At 45.8% G+C, this 26,733-nt stretch overlaps 1 protein-coding gene across 2 annotated transcripts in view; it reads right to left on the bottom strand.

Moving 5' to 3' along the window:
• The window catches only part of KIAA1549L (KIAA1549 like), a gene marked incomplete at both ends in the record, with an annotated part of 287,743 nt that overhangs the window by 82,853 nt on the left and 178,157 nt on the right, over positions 1-26,733 (bottom strand). For both annotated transcript variants that reach the window (XM_081241354.1, XM_081241355.1), the window contains 4 exons: positions 874-1,064; positions 7,022-7,185; positions 17,746-17,917; positions 22,984-23,135. In XM_081241354.1, the coding sequence (XP_081097480.1) occupies positions 874-1,064; positions 7,022-7,185; positions 17,746-17,917; positions 22,984-23,135 (679 nt within the window). The remainder of the gene's footprint in view (positions 1-873; positions 1,065-7,021; positions 7,186-17,745; positions 17,918-22,983; positions 23,136-26,733) is intronic.

The following is a 26,733-nucleotide window of genomic DNA, read 5'->3' as shown; positions in this document are numbered from 1 at the left end:
GAAGAACTTTCAGTGCCTTACTAACGCCTAGAAAATAAAGGTCAAACTCCTTAGGCTGGCAGTTAAGACCCTCCACAGTTTTCATCTATCTTCCGGTTTCATCTTTCACTATATCCCAAGCACTGTGAGCTCTAAGCCCCAGAGACACTCATGATTAAGTGAGCATGGATGTCCATATCTCTCCTGGCTCTGCCAGCCTGGATGCCTTTATCTCTTCCCACTTGTGGGCATCCCACTTGCCCTTCAAGGCTTGGCTACAACATAACCTCCTCCACGACGTTTTCCCTCATCAGAATTAAATTCTTCCTCCTCCCTTTTCCCCAGGACTTGGTTCAGACTCCACTGTGGGCACCTGCCCATCACGTTTGGTATTCCAGCAATTTCTTTCTGTCTTTCCAGCAGCAGATGCTCGGGGTCAGGAATCAATCTTAAACCGTTTTGTAGTCCTCCCAATGCCTGTCAAAGTGCTCTGTTCATAGTAAAAACTCAATAAATGGTTTTTGAACTAAAATCATAAGCTCTATAGAGAAATTGCCAGATAAAATACAACTATCCTGAACCAAAGGCACTGCTCTTCAGATAAATTAAAAATATAAGTGTGACATCAGTGCCAAATTGGCTATCATAAATATAAGAGCTAAACCTCTTCCGTTGTGGTTGATCAGGCATCTAAAACCTTACAATGAGTGGTTCATGAGAAGCAGGTATTGTGATTCTTATCGTCTCCCTTAGTCTCCTCCTCAAATATTCAAAACAAGCACGAAGGGGAATTTTTAAAGAGAACAGAGGAATTAACTTGAGGGCTTCAGCTGTTCTCCCCATCAATTATTTCTCTTGCTGACACAGAGAGGCAGAAGCTGGCCCCGTGCCTACCTCTTTCTGGTTTCGATGGATTTGGCCGTCTTGATAGTGCTTCCATCCTGAGGGGCATCCCTTTCCTGAGAGGCAGGAGCATCTCTAACGGGCAGTGGGAGGACCACCGTTTCCTGAGTCACGGGGATGACCTCTTCGTCCACCCCTTGCTGGCCCAGGTGCTGCTTGGCATAATCAAAGCCCTGCACAGGCTGCAAAGAGGAAACAGATGTGCAGTCACGTTTCTGGCAAAGCAAGACGCTCACAGCAGCTTTAAGAGAAGACAGGTGGGAAAGTGCATGTGATGGGACCATACTTAGCTTTCTGATGAACAAGAGTTAATATAAATCTCCATCATAATTTCTGTCCCTGCAAGATCAAAATCCGTGTTAATTCCACCTAGCTACAGAATCGCTATAGATGAGACTCAGAAAAATGACTAGTATAAACAAGATGCAAATATGTGTGTGAGAACACATACTTTCAAGGATTTTAGGCCACTTATTTTAAGTCACAGGATACTGCGAATTAGAAGCTCTTAATTGCTACATTAAACAGGTCCCGCATCTTCTCCTACCTAGGAATATTTTGTCATCCCTTAAACCCTGTGTAATAGCAGGTGTGTGGCTTTGCCAAGTCACTTGAACTCTGAATCTCAGTTGTCTCATCTGAGAAATGAAGATAATCATATCTGCTTTACCTCTGCCACCCTTGGGTATTAAAGGGGATCACAGATCTGAAAACAGAGGGAGGAAATGTGCTACCACATGCGAGGTAGTACAATTATTAATAATAAAATGGAATTTATGGAATCACTCTTTAATCCAGACCTTTCCCTTAAGCAGGCTGGCTCTCCTATAATTCATTACTGAAAAATTAGCAAGGCTTCTGTTGTACAATGTCTGAAATCCCAAGTGAATAGGGCAGCTGTGAGCAAAACCCAACAGACATTTATTAGTGGGGTAATGAAAAAACCAAGAAGCATATTTAAACAATTCCTGAGCGTGTCTCTATTCTGCTTGACACCTCAAAACAGCACAACACAGATTTGAGGCAGGAAGATGGGGAGGTTAAGATCAGCAGCTCCAAAAGCAGACAGCCTGGATTCAAATCCTGGCTCTGACATGTATTAGCTGGGTGACCTCGGGCAAGTTACTGAAATTCTCTGCACATGTTTCCTCACCTGTAAAATGGAGAGAATAACAGCGTGAGCAGGATCAAATGTGTACGTCTGTGAGAGTGATATTTAGCTACCCTCAAAGGGAGGCTGTGTAGATTACATAAGTAAATTCAAGTCCAGCATTTAGCTAAGTACCCGACACACAGCAAGTGCTCAATCAGTATTAGTTAATACTGCTTTCCTGCCTACTAAATCATAGGCCAGGTGAAATGGACATCAGTGGATTCTCCTTAAGAAAATTTGGGATGAAACTTAACCTCTATTGTTTGGGTTCTGTCAGCACTTGATATGATCATAAGTTCTCTTTCAGCAGGTTACTTAGCTAAGAATTGTAACAGGAAGGCTCCAGCCAGATTTAATGGTCTAAGACCGTGGCCCAACCCATCAAATAGTGTCTCAGAATAGGATGGAGTTTTATTGCTAAATCCAGCAAAGCTTCCTTATTTCAAGCTGTCTGTAGTATAGCCATGGACAGTTCCCTGGATAACTCACTCTGGGAGGTGTGGTCACTGGTCCCTCTTCTCTGAGACATTCACACTCTGACCCACGTGGTAACCACTAAAATTCTATGCTAAGATCTGGGAATGTGCTTCTGAAATAGTGTTTGTTCATTTCCCTCCCCTCCCTTGGTGGTACATGAAATACAAAGGAGCCTTCAGGTGATGTGCTGATGTTCCTAGAATACTGACTCACCTGCTTCTCCTACAAACAACTGATCACCAATTGAATTCAACTGAAATGTTTCTGGAAGCTGACCTTTTCTCTCCAGGTCCACTGTTGTACTGACCCTGCCCTGGTCTTGTTACTTCCATTCTGCTCCTTTCCAGGCCCACCCCTGACAAGCCTCCAAAGTTACCTCCCTTAGAACCATGTCAGGTCATCGTCACTCCCTCATTAAAAATGCTCCATGGCACCCAAACCCTTTGGCAAGGCACTCAAGACCCTTCACATTCTGTCTGAACCCATGTGCCCAGCCTCATCTCCTGTTGGTCCCTTTTCTGCCACACCCCCATCCTCCCATTATCCTATTCAGTTTTGTTCCAACTCTAGTTATTGAGCACTGGCTTGTGTCAGGGACTGAGCTTGGTGCTGGAAACATAAAGGTGAATAATAACTGGCCCCCCACCCTCAAGGAGCTCACAGTTTCAGCTTCACTTGATATTACTGGTACAGTATCGAATATGTTGCATAAATTATGTCATTTCATCCTCACTGTAGTTCAAGGAGGTAGGTATTGTTATGGTTCCCCATTTTAAAGATGAAGAAACTGAGGTTGAAAGGTTCAGCAACTTCCCCAGGCTCACACAGCTGGTCTATGGTAGAGCCGGGATTTGAACCCAGTACTACATGACCCAGAGCCAGAACACCCAACCACTGCTTGATGGTTCTTCCCACGGCCCCTCCTCTCCTTCTGCAGCCTGCCATCTTGGTTGGGCATCTTCTACCACACTTGGCCTGGCTCCTGTGTTGAGACTCCTGGCCTGTGTGTGAGGTACTGGGAGTCTGCACTGGCGGGTAAGATGACCTAAGAACCTAGTGAGGAGGACGAGCTAGCTCTGGCTTGCCCCCCTCATCCTCACTCTCTCTGAACTTGGCCTCTCACCCTTCACACTGGGCTGAAGTTACCTGCTAAATACTTCAGGGGACTGGGCTGACGGTGGGTGAGCAGGGAGACATCAAGGAATGACAAGCTTAAAAGGCGGGCCTTGTTATTAGGTTAATAATAACAATCCCTGTACATGTTCAGTACTTACAGCCTGCAAAACACTGATACCTCATTTCATTCTCACAACAACCACATGGGGAAAGCAGGGCAAACAGCACAGTCTTCACTTTATAGGTAAGAAAACAAAAGCTCAGAGAGGTTCGATGACTTGGCCAAGATCACACAGCTAAGTGGTGAAAGACTCAAGACTAGTACCTTACTCTTCTGACTGACAGGATAGTGGTCTTGCAACCTCCAACTTGAAAATCACCTGAGATTAACTCACTGCCCACGGGACACACACTAGTGACCCCTAACACCGTTAATACAACATCATGAAACATTTATAGTTGCTTTAATGAGTTGTGTAAAATTATCAAATCAAAATAATCTCCAACAATTTCAAAGGTAAACATGTTACCCAGATCTTTTAAGAAGAAAGCATGTGTAATAATAAACATCAACTTATATATAATATTTATTCTGTACCAGGTACACTCAAAGTAATTCACATAGCTCACTTAATCCTCACACCAACCTGTAAGTGAATACTGTTATCACCCCCATTTCACAGATGGGAAAATTGAGGCACAAAGAGGTTAAGTATGGTCATATAGATAATATGTGAGAAACAGGAGACAGCTGGGCATCTTTAGGGGGTGACTAAAGCAGACCCATCCCAAGCAGAAGGACATGCCAACCAGTGCAGGCCCTCCAAGCTCACTCTGCACCTGGATATGGCCCTAACCATTTTCTCTTAAGGTGGCCTGTTCCAGGGGATCATGTTCTCTTCAGTTGAAGGGAAAACCTGGGAGAAGGCTATGAATCCAACGACAAAGAGGAGGGAAAAAGTGAACTAGGAAGAAAGGAGGTGACAAAGGCATGACGCCTGGCCCTCCTCCTGCTGCTCTGATCATTTTCTCAACCTTCTACTTGCTGAAGCCCGGATGACAGCAATGGTGGTACCTTGTCTCCGCAGAAGGGTGTGGGCGTGCACGGCTGAGCCTTGGCTCCCGGGACAGCCACACTCACCTCCTCTTAGGATGCTAAGTCTATTAGTGGGGCTCAGCAAGGATCCCCAGCCACGTCCTCTGGCACCGCAGCCGCATCCTTACAGACACAGTGGTGTCCCTGGAGACTAGGAGACCACCCTCCCGGTCTCTGGATTGGTGGCGAAAGCTAACTTTCTCATCCCGCCTGGTCCCTTGGCGTTAAATGAATCCTGCTCACACACAAAGGTTGTGAGAGGTGATGCAGGGAGCCCTCTCCTCTTGCAAACACTGCAGTGTCCCCGGGTTGCAATGGGCAGGACTGCGGTAAGAAAGAGGCAGTTCCACCCCACTGGTGTCCTGTGATAAAAGGGTTTTGGAAATCCAGTGCGTAGCCCAGTCTCATCGAGGGAGAAAACGACCACCATCACCCCACACAAGTGAACTCGATCATCTCATGGAACATAAATTTGCTTGATTTTCCACAGCAGCCGGGTATCTGTTGAAGCACAATGCACCGGGAAGGGACATAAAAGGGGCCATGAAAACCCACACACGTGAATCTGTTCCAGCCTCAGACAGCTTTCCAGCCAGAAGATATGCTGAAATCATGTGCTGCCCAACTCATCTCGGCAAATTAGTAAAATTTTGGCTTCATCTAGCACACAAAGATGGCATTTACAACCTCAGTATGGCATGTTTTGCATTCCTGGACTCAGCTGCAATTAGATTCTGGTAATTACTGTTAGGTCTGCAAGGCTCAGATTGTAACCAAGCTAAGATGGAAATGAAATACCCCTTCTTGGAATAGTTTCATTTTTCACTGCTTGGGTAATTACCAACATCATGCTGTGTCCGGGCAGCGGGTGGCTTTATGTCAACAGACACAGAATGACATTCTTTGGGGTTGGGCTCTTCACTAGACTGTGTCTCAGCAAGCCGCAGCTTCTCAACAGGTGACTCGGTTTAATAAACAATGAAATTCATTTGATTTCTTTTGCTGAAGCAAGGTATGATCATCCAGGAAGAACTAGACATGCCTGACTCCCAGCAAGGACAATCACCACGTCACGCATTCCAGTGGATGTGAAATTCCATTTGCTGTTTCATTCCCACACAGGTAGACAAAGCTCAGATGTTCAGGGCTGGAAGAGGATTCTACCCACCAAATCTCAGAATTCAGGAAGGGATAGAAAGTAGACAGAGCCCAAAGACTCAGATATGGGCCTGAGTACCTCCCCCACTGCTGTGGAGTAAGTCCCACAGTCTCTCTTTCCTTTGGGTTTCTCTGCAGTAAAATGAAAATAATAAATGCTGCCCTGACTGCAACTTACCTCACAGGGCTACTGTGATGAGCGAACAAGGTGACAGACCTAGGAGAGCCCAGGATATTGTAAGGCATTATTTAAACACTGGATATTACAGGTTATTATAGTCCCTTCGGGGACTATTGTGAAGGGAGCTATGTGACTGGAGAATTAGCCTTTGGAATTTCCTCGGTTCATTCCCCTTCCAGTCACTGGAGATGGGTGGTACAGCCCTATGGAGGCTGTGGAAAGTGGACGGGGCTCCCGGCCGGCCCTCAGGGGAGCCACTGAACTGGGGGTTGATGGCTGCAAGGCCAAGTTTCTGTAGCTCGCCCGTCATGCAGCCTTTGAAGATCAGCCACTCCGGCCAGCGGAAGAAGGAAAGTTTTGAGGGTCTGATGTGCCCCAAAGGGCCCTGAGTTAGGAGCCAAGAGACCTGGTTCTACTCTCAGTTCTGCTACTTACTAACTGTGCCATTGTGAAGAAGTCACTTCTCTGTAAAAGGGAAGGTGTCAGATCAGATGACCTGTGAGGCCCCTTTCAGGTCTAGCTAGCAACTTGTTTTCTGTGCCTCTGTTTCCTCATCCGTAAAATAATGTTCTTCCTCAAAGGGTTGCTGGGAAGATTAGGGGTTGCTGGTATATGCAAAGCCCTGAGAAGCATTTAAGGCAAAGAGTGAGCATTAGATGAGCATTAGCTATCGTGTCCTCATTATAAAAATAAAGGTGGCACAAGAATGCAAATATTCTAAAGAATACTGAACTGTACACTTATAAGTGACTTAAGATGGTAAATTTTATGTTATGTATATTTTACCACAATTTTTGAAACATTCAAATAAGTAAATAAAGGGTCTCCTTCAACATGAGGACTCATGAGGATGCTTCTGAAGGTACTTGCAAAGACCTCAGAGCCAAGAGAGAAAAGGCAGGTGGAGCCCCAAGGGGCCAGGGCTCCTGCCCCTCTCCTCACAGCTTCCGTCTCGTACCTTTGCTCTCTGTGGCAGGTTCATCATGGTGTCTGGCTTGAAGTCGTTCTTGTTCTTCCGGCAGAGCACGGCAGTGATGATGATAATGATGACCGTGACCACGGCAATGGGCGCCAGCACCGCGGCGATGATCCACAGGTTGTTGGGCGGGTTCTTCACCACGGCTGCGGGGAAGAGTGGGGGAAGCACATGACAAGGAGCTCGGGGAAGGGGAAAGCAACCAGGAGATAAATGCCCTCCAGTCCCAGGTCGTGAGATGGTTGAGAGGGTTTGGGCTCAGAAAGGCTCTTGCCTTGGCAAGCTACTCAAAGTCTCTGAGCCTCAGCGTCCTCATCTGTAAAATGGGGCTATCATGTTGCAAGGCATCAGGGAGGCAAGGTACATGTGGTGCTTTGGTGTGGCCCGTAGTAGGTGCTCAAGAAATGTGGGCCTTCACTATGATTAAGAGGAGGAAGAGGAAGATGGATTGGTATCAAGTTTCCCCACTGGTAATGTCCGTGAGTCAAAAGAGAAGAAGAGAGAAGCAATCTGAGGATTAGTACAGTGGGGCAGTCAGGCGGCAAAGGCCACAGAGAGATGACTCTAAATATTGTAGTTAAGTCACCCGCTGAGTGAGCAACAAATAAAACATACCTGAGTGGACGGATCTGCCCCGCCCCCCGATGGCTGGCTGGGGAGGCATGGAAATGCCTTGTCTAATCAAAACGATCCAGCTATTCTCAGAGCCAGAGTGAAATAGAGTAACGAAAGTGACTGTCAGTAGGAAGAATGTGTTATTAGAACAGTAGGTGCCTCAAGGAGGGTGGGGCTGGCATTAATTAACTTGCAAAGGGCAACAGGTTGATGGTCATGCTCTACATCATGATAGGGGTTAGCGTCACACAGGTGTATACACTTGTCAAAACATCAAATGGTATAGTTAAGAGCTGTTCATTTCACTGCATGTTAATTTTATCTAAAACATCACAAACGAATATTGAACTCTAGGCAATGATATGCATACTGAAGTGTTTTGGGTTGAAGTCTACTGATGTTTGCAACTTACTTTGAAATACATCAAAAAAATATGATGGATTAACAGATGAATGGAAAAATAGATGAACAGAGATGCGATTATTAAAATATAGTAAAACGCTAATTGTGGAATCGAGGTGGTAGCCACATGGGTGTTCACTGTACAATTCTTTCAACTTTTTAGTAAGCTGGGTTAGGAAAATGTAAGAAAAAGAAGAAGCCTTTGATGTGAGATGAATGAGTCCTCCCCCCATGATCCCAGGTGGGGAAGTTTTGAAAACATCTCAGTCCAATCAAAAGGACTGGAGTAAAGAAAACAGTAACCAAAATAATTGTTTATAGGAATCAAGAGTTATCGGAAGGGAGTGGGGTCTGCAGAAAATCTAGAATAAGAGAAACAAAGATTTATCCACGCCAGGGGAGGGTACCCCGACCAGTAGACATGGGTAACCTGGCCGGATGGCAGGTCTATCTGGTGGGCAAGATGGTTGCAGCTGGCTGTTTGAGCTTGGTGATACTGTTAATACCACACAAGCTCTCTTCTCTCCCACTCCCTAGATGATCTCATGGACTCAAGGCTTAAAAACCATCTGTGCTGTTGATGCTCATTTATATCTCTAACCAGGACTACTACTCTGAACTCCAGATTCCTGTATCCAACCATCAACTCAAATCTCCAGTTGGATACTTAAGAAATGTCTCTAATATATCCAGAGGCCAACTCTCAATCCCCCCACCCCCCAACCAAACCTGTTCTTCTTGTGATATTTTCCACTCCAACAAACGGCAACTCCTTCCTTCCAGATGCTCAGACCAATAACTTTGCCATCAATGCTGACCTGTCTCTTTTACTCTCACGCAATATCCTATTGAGCAACAAACCCTGTCACCTCCATCTTCAAAATATATGACTTCTTTCTATTGCTATAGTCATCTTGCTATAGCTACCAACATCTGTCACCTGAATTACTGCAATGGGCTCCTCCCTTGTCCCCTATAGTCTATTTGCAAGACAGAAGCTGGAGTGAACCTTTAAAAATTCAGATCACAACATTCTTTTGCTCAAACCCTCCAGAGGCTCCAACCCCACTAAGAGTAAGAGCCAGGGTCCTTATAATTTCTATAAGACCTTAAGTGATCTGCCCGACCAACCATCTAGTTACTTCTCTGCCCTTACAACTCTTCCTTCAACTCACTCTGCTCCAGCCTACCTCCCTCCTACTGTTTCTCAAACATGCAGGACATGCTCCTGCCTCAGGGCCTTTGCACCAGCTTATTCTTCTACTACGTAGAACACTCTTCACCTAGATATCCACGTGGCTCCCTCCCTCCCTCCTTCAGGGCTCTGAACAAGTGTCGCCATAACTGTGAGGCCTCCCCTGTACTCTCTATAAAATATCAATAACAATCCCTGCCCTTAGCACTCTCCATCCCCCTCTTCCTACTTAATTTTTCTCTAAATCAGTGCTTCTCAAACTTTAATGTGCATGCCCATCACCTGGGAATCTTGCTCAAATGTGGATTCTGATTCTGTGGATTGGGATGGGTCCCCCTGTAATATGTTCTTTGGGGGCACAAGTCCACCATCTTCTCAGTCTACTGGCTTTCCAAATAAAGTCACTATTCCTGGCCCCAACAACTCGTCTCTCAATTTATCGGCCTGTTGTGTGGTGAGCAGTACAAGCTTGGACTCGGTAACATGCCTAATGAGCATCCCGGGGGTACCCATGCAGCAGGCCCCCAGGCCACACTTGGAGTGGTGAGGCTCTAAAGTACGTATCACCATCTGCCATGATACATATGTATTTGCTCACCATCTGTCACCCCCTGCCTCTCCATTAGAATGTACACGCTAAGAGAGCAGGGAGGTTTTTTGTCCCTTGTTTGCTGCATTCCCCAGGGCCTAGAACAGAGCCTTGCACATAGTAGGTGCTCAATTAAAAGTTGAATGAATGTGTAACTGAACTACCATTATTCCTGTTGCAATTTGGCTCCCCATACAGATTTCCACAAAGGATAGAGTAACAGCCAGTTAAAGAAATCCCCTCTCCTTGGTAGTTCTAATCTATATTTTAAACTAAATACTTTCAATCTGGTTTATATATCAATCTCTTATAAGTCTGGTTAGCATAAGTTGGTCCTCCTGATCCTGCTTAATTCTGGGGGCTACTAGACCCACAAAGCTGAGGACTGGACTCTGGAATACAAAGACCCCACCAGTAAGTGCCACATGGTGAGGGCCTGCCTGAGGAGCCAGCTGATCTTTCTCTGAGTTCGACCACCCCCTGATTTCAACTGGCACCTCATTAGCCAAGATCTACCTCTCCTCAGGCAGCACTTGGCTTGGGAGTACTATTAGTACAAAAGAACTTCTTTTCCACAGTTTTTGTCAATCAGTGATTAATCGCATTATTAACTTCTGAAAACAGCTCATTAGATAATGTGCTCCTGTTGACATTAAACATGTAATTGCTGCTGCTTTTAGTAATTCAGTATTTATATGTGAGTTTTAGGCCATTAACATTTTTTAAAGCTCAGTGCTTCTGTGAAAAATATCAATATGCCTCTTTTCGGCTATGTTGTTCTATCCTGATGGAGAAAAATGTATAGTGTATCAGAACATGATACCCTAAATATATTTATATATGTATATAATTTTTCTCATTAGCAAGAATGAAATATTTACATGTGTTCTGCTTTTACTCAGCTTTATTGTTTTGATAGAGGTGTGCCTTCTTGATGCAGTATGGAAAATCCTTTCACCTCTATTTAAACGGGGAGAGAACAAATTTATGCTATGTACATTAATAACTTCATTTAACAGTCAAAGCGATAGTAAAGTTAGGTCAACTGAAGTCATCCAAACCCAGTATATTCATTGGCATAATGATCTAAAACTACAAAGTCATGTACAGAGGTGAAAAGGAACAAATGGTTATTTAACTTACAAGAATGTCAGAGGAAGGATAGGAAAATGAGACAACACATTCTTGAGCTTCTACCGTGTGCTAGGCATTGGGATACACTCTTTGTCAAGATTCTCATACCCATTTTTCAGATGAAGAAACTGAGCCCCGGGGAGGTTAGATATTTTTTTTTTACCAAAAAATTCATTTCTCTGAAATATACAATTTAAGTCAGTTCTGAGTTAACACACATGAATGGAAGTGTGTGCATGTGTGCGTGTGCATGCACACACACACACAAAGTATCTGTCAGAGGGAATGAAGTCAAAGGGTCCACATAACCTAAACTCAGAATGAATTATTCTCATGTGGAGCAAATGTTGAAAGGAGAAGGAATCCATTCAAAAAAGCTCCCAGCTCATTTCTGTAGCTGTCAAAACATCAGAGTTCGTGACTGCTGTGAGTGGACGCAGGGGAGGGTCCAGCAGCTGGTGAGAGCCCAGGCCCATCCTGCCCCTGCCCACACACTCCCGTGGCTCTCACCCCACTTGGGTGCAGCCCATGGGGCTCCACTGATCGTGGCCCCTATTCTGCACCTCTGACCTCATCGCTGCTGCTCTCCTCCATCGGGACCTCCTCGATGGCTCTCAAACCCTCCCCCCTCTGCCTGGAATCTTGTCCCAGGTATCCTCAGGTGGTCACTCAAAGGTTACTTCCTCAATATCCTCTTCTCAACCCCCCAACAATTTAAAATCACAGCCATTATCTCCTCGGCATCCCCTAGCCCCTTCTGTGCTTGATTTTTCTCCATGGCACTTATTAGCATCTAACATATTATTCAGTTATTTTGTCTGTTTAACCTGCCCGCTCAGGAATGTAAGGTCCATTAGGCCAGAGGTTTTGCCTGCTTTACTCACGGCTGTCTCTCCAGTGCCTAGAACAGTGCCAGACACATAACAGGTGCTCAAAAAATATTTGTTGAAGGAATGAATGAGAGTTCCCTTCACCACAGGGTCAGTCTGTGGCTTTCTTTAAGTGATATTTTTTTGAGATAAATTTCTGATGGCCATGTAAGGTAAACCAATTCCCGCCCTGGACTGCTTCTGCATGGGGAGAGTTTTCCCTACTCCATCAGCTGGGTAACCTCTCTGAGGGGCCTCTCACTCCAGATCCTGCAAAGGGAGTGGATGAAAACCTCCATCGGGAATGCAGTTGCTTCTTTAGAAGTCATTGCTGCCCCATTACCCAGAGATGACGTGGGTAGAGTGGGCAACATATATTCCACTGTAGGGCACCGCACATCGGCCTAGACCTAGCGATTTAGAAGACACTGGAACACACAGAACGCTACACTCTACCTTCAGAGGGACAAGGTGTCTGTTCCACACCATGACTCTCTACTCAAAGTGCTGACCTCAGATTCACATCTCAGGCTGATTTCAAAGCTATTAGGAGAAGATGGGATTTAAAACCTCTCTGTTTCTCCTATTCTTCACTGGCCTCAGTGTCCTCCTCATCTGATCCTGGGATGGAGGCATTTCCCAGGGTCTGTCATCTAGCTATACTCCCTCCAGGACTCGAATTTTCTCCAGGATTTAAATTCTATCCTGTATCTACAATGTTCTCAAAATCCATAGTGTTAACTTTGGCCTCTCTCCTGGGATCCAGGCTTGGATTTCCAACAACTTTCCTAACCTCAGCCCTCAATACCCCCATGGCACCCCTTAATAGCTCATCACCTAAACTCCACATGGCCCAAACTGAATAAATCACCTTCTCCTTCCTAAAAGTGCTTCTCCACTCTAACCCCCTCTCTAATTTCATTAAAAGCACCCTATTCTCTGAATTATATAGGCTCTTAACCTTCCAATCTCCTTTCCTTCTTCATTGCCTCTCCTCGAGTCCTTCTACCTTATGGATAAATGAGACACTCAGCTACCATTTACTACGTGCCTAATAGACACGTAGTAAATGGTCCTAAACCCTCTACATGCAATAATTATCTTATTTAATCCCCCAGTAGCTCTACCAGGTCAGTGTTTTTGATATCACCACTTTACGTATGAGGAAAATATAGGTCAGAGGGTCATTCATTTGTCTTCGGTCTTATTCCAAAGGCTCTGCTCTCAACTGCTCTGCTATGGTGTCTTCCAACCACGTGCCTCACTCAGGGCCTGGCAGAGGCATTTAGCAAAAGTGGGTCCTTTGCCTTCACAAAGACAGAGCCAGGCAGTAGCTGGGGCTGGATATTCAAAAAGGAACGAGATGGGGTACCTGCTTTTAAAGAGCTCATGAGGGAGAAAAGCGAGAAAACAACTCATTTGCCCAGTGTGATAAGGGCAATGCAGGCCCCTGGAACTAGGGAAACTTCGGGGAGGGGTCATGCTTCAGGGGTCAGGGGAGGCTTCAGAGGCATAGGAAATGTGAAGAATGAATCCTCCCGTGTGGCTGAAGCATTAGGTCTGAAGGAGAGAAGAGTAGCCGTACGGCTGGGAAAGAAGCCTGGAGACCAGGTTGTCAAGGGCCCTGAACATTTGCTGAGCACCTGTTGTGAAAGGCTTCAAAGACCCACTTTAAGAAGATTGGATTTTATTCTGTGAACAGCAGAGAGCCACCAAATATTTTTTAAATGGAGTAGATGTAAGACCAGAACCTGTGTTTATTATAATGACTCTAATTACAGTGTGGATGGTACACTAGTGGCAAATAGGCTGAGGCTGAGTCATTTGGGAAGCACCTGCCAAGTCCAAGAGGAGATAATGATGAAGTGGAGAAGAGGAAACAGTTTGTGAGTTACTCTAGAAGGGAACCGAGAGAGCCAGGTGGATTTGAAGGAAACAAAGAAGTAGGGTTGAGGGCTAGCAGCTCTGGAGCCAGGCAGAACAGAGTTTGAATCCTGGCTCTCCAAGCCAGTCAAACCTCTAAGGTCACCCCTAGATGACCCCTTGACTCTCATTTCCAGAAGGCTCCATGCACCTTCTAATTGGATGGGATTGCTCTCTCCTGCCCATGCTCTCAGACCTTCCACTGTTCCCATCCATTTCCATCAGCAAAGTCCCCTTACCTCTCCTCCTGACACTCCATTCACCTCTTGCTCTAAATAAGGCCAGCTCTCCCACTTGTGCCCCTTCCCAAGTACCACAAGGCCTAGAGTAGATGTGAGGAGGTCAAGGAACTGACCTCAAAGTAGAGGATGGGTTGGGACAGGAGAAGCGATGGAGAGGAAGAGACAATGAACCAGGATGATGGGGGTCAGCCTGGGTTCTAGAGGTGACTACAGTGAGGAAGGGGCGGTTCAAAGCATCTAGAATTTTGAAAGAATAGAAGAAATGGTCTGAACATAGCAGTGAGGACCCGGGAGGAGGGGAGCCTTGCCAATCTTACGGTGTTTCTCTCATCGGTTTGCTGATGCTCAGTGTGTACTACTGCACTTGCTCAAATGCCCCCCCACACAATCTCAACCTCAGCTGCCAACTTCATTATGCCCCAAGAGAGCAGAAACAACCACAGAAGCATCCTCAGGCTTCCATTACCAAGTGTACCCCCTGACCGACACCCACACCCCTGTACTCTGCTTTCCTTCCTGGTGCAAAAGATTGATCCATCCCTGTTCCTCACTGAGTCTGAACCCTCCACCTGTGCCACCCCCTCAAGCACGTATGGACTTCACCCCTGCAGTGTTCGTCTCTCTTCTGCATCGTCAATTTCTCCCTTGCTATTAGCCACCCATAATATTCAAACATACCCCAATATCTCCCACACGCCCCTCCAGCAACTGTCCCATTAATCTTCTCCCTTTGCTGTCACTGCTTCCCCACCTCCACCCTCTCCTGGGTCCACTCCGGCCAGGCTGTCTCCACCACCTCTTCCTGGAAACCCCTCCTGCCAAGGTCACCACTGAACTCCAGTTTACCAAATTCACTTCATCTCCATCCTTCCAGAACAGAAGATGATGCAGCAGCTCCCTCCCTCCCAGAACATTCACTTTCTTCACTTGTTTCTAGACACCACCTCCTCCATTTCCCCGGATGCTCCTTCTCAGGGTCCTTTGCCAGCTCCAGTTCTTCCCTCATGTGGATGCCCTGGGCCTGAATTTTTACCCTCTTCTCTTTAGTTCTCAATCAAGGCAAATCTGGTTAATCTTACCTACTCCCTTAGCTCTAAATGTCACCTGTGTTGCTGACTGCCGAGTTCCTATCTCCTGAGCTCTCCCTGAATGTGTAAGCTCACATGTCCAAAAGCAAACTCTCAACTCCATCCCCCCCACTGCCACTGCAGCCCCACTAAGCCTCCTCCTCTCCTGCACCTTCTGCATCTCAACAAATGACACCACAACCAGTGCTCAAGCAAACACCTGGGAGTCACCCTTGAGTCCTCCAGCCCTCCCCTCCTCCTGCCATGCACACACTCCATTACCTTGCCCCATCACCTCTGCCTCCAAACATATCCCGAATCCAACCACTTCTCTGAGTCTCCACCTCGGACACCTTCCCCGCTCACCTGGGCACCTACAATGGTTTTCACTCCAGTCCTCTACAATTCATTCTCTACCTGGAGAGACGGAGAAAGAGCCGAGAACGGAGCCCTGGGGAACCCACATAAAGAAGATGCAGTAAAACTGATGAAGCTAGTAGTTGAGCTGCCCAGAAATGGAACAGAGCCCACGGGGAGGGAAGGAGAGAGGCGCAAAGGAGGAGAATCTTGGTTAAAAACTCGTTTCAGGGGGCTTCCCTGGTGGCGCAGTGGTTGAGAGTCCGCCTGCCGATGCAGGGGACACGGGTTCGTGCCCCGGTCCGGGAGGATCCCACATGCCACGGAGCGGCTGGGCCCGTGAGCCATGGCCGCTGAGCCTGCGCGTCCGGAGCCTGTGCTCCGCAACGGGAGAGGCCACAACAGTGAGAGGCCCGCGTACCGCAAAAAAAAAAAAAAAAAAAAAAAAAAGTCATTTCAAAGACAAGATTGTAGAGGGTGACCATCATTTCCAGGCAAAGGTGTGTCCGTGAGGATGTGCTGGCCGAGCAGAAGTGAGGGCCGTAACAACATGTGGGCTGGACCATCCCTGTGGAAGCCACACCTACCCCGGACGAAGGCAGGAGACGAGGAGGAGAGGAAAACCATGAGCCAGGCGTCAGGTTCCTAAAGGAACGTGGACACCAACTAGGAGATCAACGGGAGAGGACCTCCCAGGCCCTGTGTGCTCGGTGTGCTGTTGAATCTAATACTTCTACCACACAACCTCTCAGCTTCATCAACCCTCTCTCCCCTTGCTGCCTTCACAGCCCTTTGTTTGGGGCCCCAATGCCTGGGCCGCCAGGGAGCCTCATTAGTCCTGCCCCCTCTCATCCTGGACACTGCCGACAGATGAACCTCCCTAGATAATGGGTACTTCCAGTGATACTACTCCCCTGCTCAGAAATGTCCAACAGCTCCCCACAGCCAATCACATCATGTACAATCTCCCTCCCCTGCCATCCAACGCCTGAGTCTCCTGAGCAATGCTCGTTTCTAATCCCATCATCTCCTCCTCAAGCTTCTGCACTCCAGGCAACTTGAACTCCTTTTTTTCAAGCACCCTTGGTACTTTTCACCTCCCTTCTATTGCTTCTGCTGCTCCCTCTTTCTGGACAGTACATCCTCCTCTCCCTCTGCTGAAACTGTAGCATGCAATACAGTTAAGAACACACTTTTGAAGTCAAACAGATCCAGATTCGTATCTTGGCAACTCAAGTACTAGTTCTGTGATGTTGCGCAAGTTAGTTAACTTTTCTGAGCCTAGGTTTCCTCATCTGTAATTTGGAGCTGAATAAAGTTGCCCCAGAGAAATTGAGAAAATCTATGTAAAGCAACAAGCATAGTAGCTGCCAGGGGAGGGTCCTCAAAGAGGCAGCTGTTATGTTTCATATCCTTTCTCTGTTCATCCTTCCCGGATGCCGCTCCAGAGCAATCTGTCCCTCGGTTGAGCCCTGTATCTATCACATTGTCTCCTCAAAGCATTCCTGCATTCTATGCCTTTATATCTGCATAAACGCCTTCTCTGCTCCTTAAAGGCAGTGATTGGGACTTGCCCACTTCTATATGTCCTCCAGCACTGAACACAGTTCATGCAGGACTCTACAAAGCTTACTGAATGAAATTACCTTTAATTCCCCAGCAGACATATACCATCTCAGCTGTGGTGATTTTTCTAACTGTTCACAAGATTATACTGAGGAGGAAGAGAGGATAGGACCTGGGGAAAAGCAGTATTATCATCATCCTAGTAGCCAAAACATATCCCTTACCCAAAACTTATTGCTTCAAACAACACAGGAAACAACTGGTTGATTTGAGAACCTTCTAGAACAGAAGTATGTTTAGCTCTGGGTCTAATAACATCCAAGTGATTCAGGAAACATTTACTGGTATTAAAAATAAAGAATGATGGGACTTCCCTGGTGGCGCAGTGGTTAAAAATCTGCCTGCCAGTGCAGGGGACACAGGTTCAAGCCCTGGTCCGGGAAGATCCTACACGCCGCAGAGCAACTAAGCCCACGTGCCACAACAGAGCCTGCACTCTAGAGCCCGCGAGCCACAACTACTGAGCGCACGTGCCACAACCACTGAAGCCCGCGCGCCTACAGCCCATGCTCCACAACAAGAGAAGCCACCACCATGAGAAGCCCGTGCACCGCAACAAAGAGTAGCCCTCACTCGCCGCAACTAGAGAAAGCCTGCACGCAGCAACGAAGACCCAACACAGCCAAAATAAATAAATAAATTTATTAAAAATTTAAAAATGAATGAATGGAAAGGTTATCCCCTTACGGTCAGCTTGCAGAAGGACAACGTGATGCAGGGTCAAGGCCATCCTTTGGGAGTCAATGGTGCTCAAGATCTTGGCAGCTGCAGTCCCCAGCAAAGGCTTCCCATTGTACAGGGTGTAGTAAGTCAGCTCCGCGGGGTCCTTGGGTCCTGGTACCCTCTGCATCTTTACCATCTTTCAGAAAAAGACAGGCCATGTTTACAGGGCATCTTGCATCAACTCTGCAATTACCTGGGCAATCAGCAGGCTGTCTCCCAACTGTGAAGCCTTCCATGGCTAAGTGGACCCATGACGTATATTTTAGACATCACCCTTCGCATACCTCCCTATCACCAACGTCTCAAGAAACCCTGCTATGGCTGGAGGAGGGAGGCAGTGAGGAGAAAAGGGTTTTGAAAATATAAACATCTGGAAAGAACAGTTTCAGGCTGGAGAAGGAAACGCTGAAATGGTGATGTCTTCCAGCCTCCAGAGAACTCTGGCCTCATTTGAAACTAGGCCTCCACATTAATTCAGGGCATGTTAGGTTATTCTCAAACAAGATTTCTAATTTCAAATTCCTGCAATTGCCAGAGAGGAAAAAAAAAATGAACTTATATGTCTGCCATTCAAAAGAACTCTGATAAAAGCAGTACTTGGAGACTCAAAGCTCTTTTTCTAAAATAACCTTTGTTGCTTTTTCTCACTGTACAAGTTATACATAGTCACTACAGGAAATCTGAAAATACAAAAAAGCATTGAGAAATGAAATAAAATAAAAACAATCTGGAATCCTTCCACCACAAGCTAATTACTATAACCATTTTGGAGTATTTGCTTCTATTCTTTGTTTTTTCCACACAGGCCTTTGATTTATCATTTTAAAAAATTATTTATCATACTCTCTATATAGTATTATATATTGCCATTTTTACTTGCATCCATAATGGGCTTAAATACAACAAAAGCATAAATGTTAATTTCTACACGGCATTCCAAGGCATGCCTCATAAACTTAGCCAATCCTTTATTGTTGAACACTTAAATTGTTACTCACTTTTCAGCATTGTAACTAACAATTGATAGTCATTATAAATACATAAAATATAAGTTTAAAACCTACATAATGTTCTACTGTATGCATGTCTCATAAACCTAACTAACCCTTCATTTTTAAACATTTAGGTTGTTTTCAACTTTTTACTAGTGTAATTAACCATTGACAAACATTATGGCGTAATATAGTATTTTCCAAAGTGTACATTACAGATTACGAGTTTCACAGGATATTAAAAGATGTTACAAAAATGTTTATAGCAGCATTGTTCATATCATAGCAAAAAAATCTGAAAATTCAGAATTCAGTAACAGAAGGATGGATACATGAGTTATGGTACAGTCACCCAATGCAATATTATAGAGTCATGTAAATGAACTATGGCTCTTTGTATCAATATGGGTGAATATAAAAGCCTGATGTGGAGCAAAAGAAACAAATTACAGAATATAAAATGCAAAACCGAATGATGTACTACTTAAGGATACACATGAGGATGGTAAAATCTATACAGAAAACACAGGTGTGATTTAATACAAAATTCAGAAGCACAGTCAACTCCGATGGGAAGGAAGCGAGTATGTATAATCAGAAAAGACACAGAAAAGGCTTCTGGGATAAGGTAACAGTAATGTTCTTACTCTTTGGGTTGTGGGTTCTTTTTTACTAGTGTTCTTTAAACTCTACATATTTGAATGCTCCTATGTGTGTATGCTATAAATAACAATTAAAATAAATATTACTACAACCCAATAAAAAATGGGTTTTAAAAAAGTCTGACTAGACACTTCACAAAGGAAGATATCTGAATGGCCAATAAGCATATTTTTTAAATGCTCAATGAGGAAATTCAATTTAAAACCACAAGTCATCATTATGAACCACCAGAATGGCTAAAATAAGAAGGGCTGACCACACTGTTGATGAGGAGGTGGGGTAACTCCACATCTGGTTGGTGGGAGTGGCAGAATCAAACTGTACACTTTGGGAAGAGGTCTGGCAGTCTCTCATAGAACTCACATACACCAACTCTATGACCCAGGAATTCCACTCCTACATACCCAAGAGAAATGGAAAGCACATGGCCATGGAAAGACCTGCAGAAGAGGCTCATAGAAGCTTTGTTTATAATAGCTAAAAATTGGGAAAAGCCCAGGTGTCCATCAACAGAAGCATGGATAAACAAACAGTAGTATATTTCATACAAGGGAATATTATTCAGCAATAAAAAGGAATAAACTACTGAATAAAAGAACAACATGGATGAATCTCAAAAAGACTACAGAGTCAAAAAAGCCTTATACAAGAGAGAATATACTGTAGGATTCCACTTATATGAGGTTCTAGAACAGTCCAAACTGATCTACGGTATGGAAATGATATGTTATCAAATATAAAACAGTAACATAATACACTGTTAATTGTAGAACCTAGATGGTGAGTAAATGAGTGCTTACGTCATAATTTTTTCAACTTTTCTGTGAGTTTGAAAATGCTTATAATAAAATGTTGGGGAAATGTAGATATTATTATAAACAAGGGTCTTATTGGCATTTAAATGTAGAAACCAGTATATTGAAGAAAGTTAAGGAGATTTCTTTACTTGCAGGTTTTTTTAGAGTCTTTGGTATGCCAATATGCCTTTGGAATCTTCAAGAACATTCTACAGGATGCAGCCTTGCCCAAACTGACCTGGCCAGAAAGCCCCTTTGCCTCTGGGCACCTTATAGAGTCATTTTCTGGACACTCTCTGAGAAACACTGCTCTTACCCTTTCATCTTTGTGTTCACCTCTATCTCCTCGAAATGAATTTCTAGGAGTAATGTTGTGACCATCTAAAAGATTTTTGTCTGAATTGCTCACCTGCCCTCCAGCAAGGTCATATCCATTTACTGTGTTTGAGGGTGCCCACTTCACTGCATCCTCATCGACAGGGGGTGGTACCATTTTACTCATCTTGAAAATGGCATCTTGTGGTAGTTAAAACTTGCATTACTTTGATGACAAGAGTTAAATGTTTAAAAATGCTTACTGGTCATATGTATATCTTCTTTGGACTCAATTTTTCACGTACATCCACTAGAGAAATATCTTTAGATTCTAGACATTAAAATCTCCATATTCATGAAGGTGGCTCATCTTTACAAATGATCTGAGCCAAGACGAAAGACTTCTCTGGGTGAAGGATGATATAAGCTATGTAGAGTGAATTTTATTTGGGAAACTTGGGGGTGTTATTTCTGTCCCCAGTGGGAGAGGAGGTAGGGAGAGCGTTAGTATAACCAGGTACAAGGTGAATGAACATTCAAGTATCTAATAACTTGGCTCAATTTCAATTTAATAGCAAATTCTTCTTACCAAATTTCTCCAAGGATGATGTTGGAAGGTGGTCTACAGCCTCGGTAAATTGGGGATTTGCAGAAATAAACCCCTACTTACTTCACTCAGGCTTTCCAGGCAACGAAAGGGACCAAGCACACTGAGTACTCAGAAAAAAAGAGGAAACAGCATCTCACTGGGCTCTTTTAGACACTTAGAATGTGCTGGGTTTCTTAGGTTTACAAATAACACCAGGAGTGTAGGGTGATTCTTTCCTCCCCTTCAGCTGAGGCAAATCCCATTTCAACTGTCTGAATCCCAGCAACTTCCTTTCTGTCATTTGGAAAAGTGTGAATTATAGGGCTCACGTGGACCCACAGAAGGGAAATCACAAACCTGGCCCATGAAATTAACTATCGCTTTACCTCATGACAAGGCTGTCTCAGACCACAAAGGTTTTTAGAACCAAAGCAACATCCAAAGGACAAGAGGCCAAATTCACCAGCTGCGAACGGGGGACCTGGAGTCTCCCTCAGGGGCGTGATGTTGACTAACACAGGGAAGTGTGTTCCAGAAGATGGGTTGTTTGTACTTCCAAGATTGCCTGGGGACATGATCTGCAGACACTGTGGTAATGTCTGCAATTTCCTTTAAAGCTTCCTCTTAGACAGTGAGACACCACGCATGTGTGTTTGGGTTAAGTTACACACTAGATGTGGTCAATTACCAATCCAGGGGCAGTGGACTAGATCCCAGAAAATAAGAAGCCCACTTCCTAGAGGCAACTACCAGAAGCACTTCTGTAATTTGATACCATGCTCAAGAGAGCTTGTTAATTAGCATAACAAATGTTAGAAATGGGTTCTCTTTTGGTGAAATTAGTGGTACTCAAGATATGTGGATTGGCCAGAATATGCTATAGACACTCCCACTCTTGCTTGAACTGGATAAAGAATCTAGAGAGGCTTAGAGCCTCTACCCTCAGGATGGCTACTGGGTTCCCTCTGAAGCAGACTCTGAGATGAGTTGAATGCTTGTAATTTATTGGAGAGATGCAGGGAACTGACAGGGGGTGGAAGGGAGCTAACAAGGGATGCGTTATGAAGCCAGTCACCAGAGCAGGAAACTAAAGCTTAATTCTCTGTGGGAAAGCTCTGGCAATGATCCTAAAGCAGACATTTCAGAATCCTCCCAGCCAAGAAGCAAGAGAGCAGTGGTATTTATACCTCCACCACTGGTGAATTCCCAGACACTTCCGGCCAGCCGTGGCTGGGCAAAGTACGTTCTGGCATCTCAAGAGCAGCCCATCAATAAAGAGATGCTGGAAGTTCATCAGCATTCATCATAGAAATTATAAGGGGGTTTGGGCAGGGCATCAGTAGTGTCTGCTACAGCTACCTACCCTGAATCCCTGTGTGGTCACATGTCCATTATAAACGTAGAGGGCTCTATCTGTTGAAACGGATTCGACAAGGCTAACAGAACCCCACACCTGTAAGGCTGATCGGTGTCTCTGCTGATCACAGTCATGGTGCTGAGAGGACTGAAGGCTGGGACGTCATCCAGCCTCCAGAACGGGATGCAGAGGAGTTGCCCTTGCCTACTAATAGCCTTTTGTTTAATAACTATGTGCACGTGGGCAGCATTTCTTCCGAGACCTCCTTTCCCTACAGTCTAGTAGTCGGGAGAGCAGCTCCCACCCTCCTTCATGATTTCGATGACTATGACTGTCACCCCCTCCCAAATCCTAAGAGCAGTGTGGATTAACCGGCCTCATCAGCTTGCAATGTGAGTGCTCCTTGGCACGCAGCATGGTTTTCTTAGGCTCAGGAAGCACATTTCCACACCCTTCTTATAAGACCCCCATGACTTTGCGCACACCCACCTGCACGGTGTAGCTTCCCAGGGTGGTGGCCCGTTTAAACCGCCGGCCTTGTTGCTGGGACATCATGAACAGCTGGGCCAGGCGCTGCTCCATGACCCGGGCGAAGCTTTGGTTGTGCAGGCCCACCAGGGAACTGTCCACGCCCTGCAGCACTGTGGACACAGGACACAGAGGGGCTGTCAGAGGAGAGGCTGCCTGCTGACTCAGGACCACAGCCGCCACCGCTGGCCCCCACCAGCCACTAAGGGCCATGGGCCCGACCCCATGTTAGGGTTTGGCTATCCTTCCCTCACTTTACCCTCGCATCAGCCCCAGGAGTTAGGAATAGCTATTGACCTGTTCGAGATGCTGAAAAGGTTAAGTGACTTGTCTAAGGTCACACAGCTAGTAATCAGCAAAGCCAGGGCTCAAACCCAAGCGTGTGGAACCCCAAAGCATGCACTCTGTCCTTCACAAGCTGTGACAGGTGTAACGCTGCTGTATTAGGTCCCAACCTTATTTAAGAGAGTATGTGTTGTCAGAGTCCATATGGGAATACAGCATCGCTAATGGGTACAACTACTTGGACTTTTGGTGGTTCCCACTCAGAAGCCCTGGCTCAGTGCTACCCTGATTTTACTTTTCCTTCCCAACAGCTTTGGTGAGAAATCTAAGCTCCATCCTGCAACTCAGCCCCTTCCGCATGGGCAAACCGCCCTGTTCGGTGTCCTCATCCCTCTCTCCTCAATGGGGTCCTTTCAGGGCTCACCGCTAAAGCTGCCCAGGGCCCCTGGAGTCTCTCTCACTTGAGAGCAGGATCGTGGATACAAAGAGTGGGCTCTCTCAGTGCTGGCCCTTGCCAGTTGGGGGACTTTGGGCAAACCATCGGCCCTCTCAGAGTCCAAGTCCTTTTCTGTAAAACGGAATAAGAAGGGCTACATCACAGCAAATATATTTCTAGTGGGCTTTAAGGTTGAGATGAAATAAGATGTATATAGCAGCTTAGCATAGAGCCTGGTGTGTGGAAGGCAAATGAAACCCTGTCTTTCCATCCCCCCTTCACTGCTGGGCTTCATCCACATCCAGCGTATCTGTAATCAATGGGTAAGGCGTTGGTGATGGAATTCCAGGCAATGGCTGGTGCATGGGAGAGAATTTAGTGAACATCAGAGCCATCCAAGGACTGCTGTGGTCAATTACTATGGGGGCGACTGCCGTTTGCTGTCTACCCCCAAAGCCAGCCCTTCCTCCGAGACCCTTGGGGAGAAGCACACTTCTTCCCAAACACACAAACACTCCCTCTAAACACAGTCATCCCTGAAAACAAAAATGCTAAAAGCAATTCTCACCTTCTTAGACCAAAACTTACATGGGCTGGGAATGTAATACAAGGTTTTTCATTTAGCAGAGTTTGTCCTACTACAGTCCAGCCAAGGACCATTAATACCACCCGTCTACTGGGATCTGGCAATAGCTTGGATATAAAGACGGCATTGTTATTATGATGGCATTCTAGCAGGGCCAGAACATGCAACGGATGACAACGAGATACTGAGAACGATGTTTAAACCGATCAATAGAAAAATAAAACCCACAGCTGAGTCTTAGAAATTATTTCTTTGCAACCACAAATGCTAAATAATCCCCACGGAGGGCATAAAGCAGCTTTCCTTCCAGGGCCCTCATGAGGGACTCCCAGCTCAGCAGAACTCCTGCAAACAAAGATAAAACACTCCTGCACTTCCCACTGTGGCCCCTTGGAACCCTCCTGACACAGCTGTCAGGCTGAGGAAGGGCTGACCAGCCTCCTGACCCCAGAAGGAGAGCCCGTGTTCTTGCGTGTTCAAAGACACCCCCCTCCCATAAAAGGACAGCGCCAACTGCTGAAGGATTACTTCTACACTGGTCTCTCCTAACTGGTGGACAAGAGCAAGAGAGGGGACACAGGATGGTCGAGGGATGTCATCATGGGTTACTTTACAGGAATCCCAGAGATGATGCAAGGGCAGACATCAAAGAAGTGGTGATGGTTGCACAACACTGTGAATGTACTTAATGCCCCTGAATTGTACACTTTAAAAATGGTTAAGGGCTTCCCTGGTGGCGCAGTGGTTAAGAATCCTCCTGCCAGTGCAGGGGACACGGGTTCGAGCCCTGGTCCGGGAAGATCCCACATGCCGTGGAGCAACTAAGCCCATGCGCCACAACTGCTGAGCCTGTGCTCTAGAGCCCGCGAGCCACAACTATTGAGCCCGCATGCTTCAACTACTGAAGCCTGCACGACTAGAGCCCGTGCTCCGCAACAAGAGAAGCCATTGCACATATATACACTACCAAATGTAAAACAGATAGCTAGTGGGAAGCAGCTGCATAGCACAGGGAGATCAGCTCGGTGCTTTGTGACCACCTAGAGGGGTGGGAGGGAGATGCAAGAAGGAGGAGATATGGGGATATATGTATATGTATAGCTGATTCACTTTGTTATAAAGCAAAAACTTACACACCATTGTAAAGCAATTATACTCCAATAAAGATATTAAAAAAAAAAGAGAGAAGTCACTGCAATGAGAAGCCTGCACACCGCAACGAAGAGCAGCCCCCGCTCATCCCAACTAGAGAAAGCCCGGGCACAGCAATGAAGACTCAATGCAGCCAAAGATAAATAAATAGATAAATAAATTTTTTTTAAAAAAAGGTTAAAACGGTAAATCACACTTTATGTGTATTTTACCAGTTTTTAAAATTGAGAAAAAATACCTCCAGGGAAGTACGGGAGGCCGTGGGAACCTGCCACAGAGCTACATGGAATCAACTGGGCAGCTTCCTCATGCCTCGTGGCTCTATTTGCAAAGAGGATGTGTCCTTCTCAGGAGACAGCTGGGGAAGAGCTGAGGGTTGGAGCCAGGGGCCTGGGTTTGAATCCTGATGCCCCCTTACCGAGTGTCTTGAGCAAGTTGCCTAGTTTCTCTGGGCCCCAGTTCCTCATCAGAAAACATGGTTATCATAAGCTCCTCCTGACTGTATCATTGCAAAAAACAGAATACTTTATAAAAAAATGCTTCCAGCATAGTGCCATAAAGCACTTGAGAGGGGGGTGCCCATAAACAGTAGCTGTTGTTGCTCAAACGCGCCTTCTGCTTCACTAGACACATCCTCACCAGAGGAAGGAATTGCCTGGAAAACACAGAGCTGTGTTCCAGGACTGTAGCTCCTTTCCTTTCCCCTGAGAAGCACGGCGGACCTCAGCCTCCTGGACCTCTCTGCCCGCCTGGAAGGGAGTGGAAAGAGGTGTGTGCCCATAGCTCTCACAGAGACACGGAAGCAGTAGCAGGGGTTGGACCCTGGCACGGGGGCCCAGGAAGACCGCAGCCCCACAGTACATGAGCCAGGGCCCTGGCCACCCACCCTTACCCACCACTGATTCAGCTCAGAGGAGGTGGGCAAGTCCCTGCTGTGTTCCTAGGAGCTTTGTCCAGAAGATTTGGTGACTGTAACATCACTGGTCTCTCATTCCTTCTTTGTTTACAATTGCACTGGGCTCTAAGATTCCAACGATCAGGCCAAGTGAACTCAAGTTAAGTTGTTTTATTCGTGGTTGAATCTCACATACTCAGAGCCAAAAGAACCTCAGTCCTCAGCTCACATCTTTTCCTGATTCTAAAGGTGAGCATGTGATGCCTAGTGGGTCTAAGTTGACTTGCTCAAGGACACACTAGGTTAGTCAGTAGCAGAGCTGAGACCAGAAGAAATCCTGTAACTGCTGGGTCTGGG

The sequence above is a fragment of the Mesoplodon bidens genome (genome assembly GCF_964165515.1).
Source record: "Mesoplodon bidens genome assembly, chromosome: 7".
NCBI lineage: Eukaryota > Metazoa > Chordata > Mammalia > Artiodactyla > Ziphiidae > Mesoplodon > Mesoplodon bidens.
Note: the sequence above shows the minus strand (reverse complement) of the source record. Positions and strands in the feature narration are given on the sequence as shown.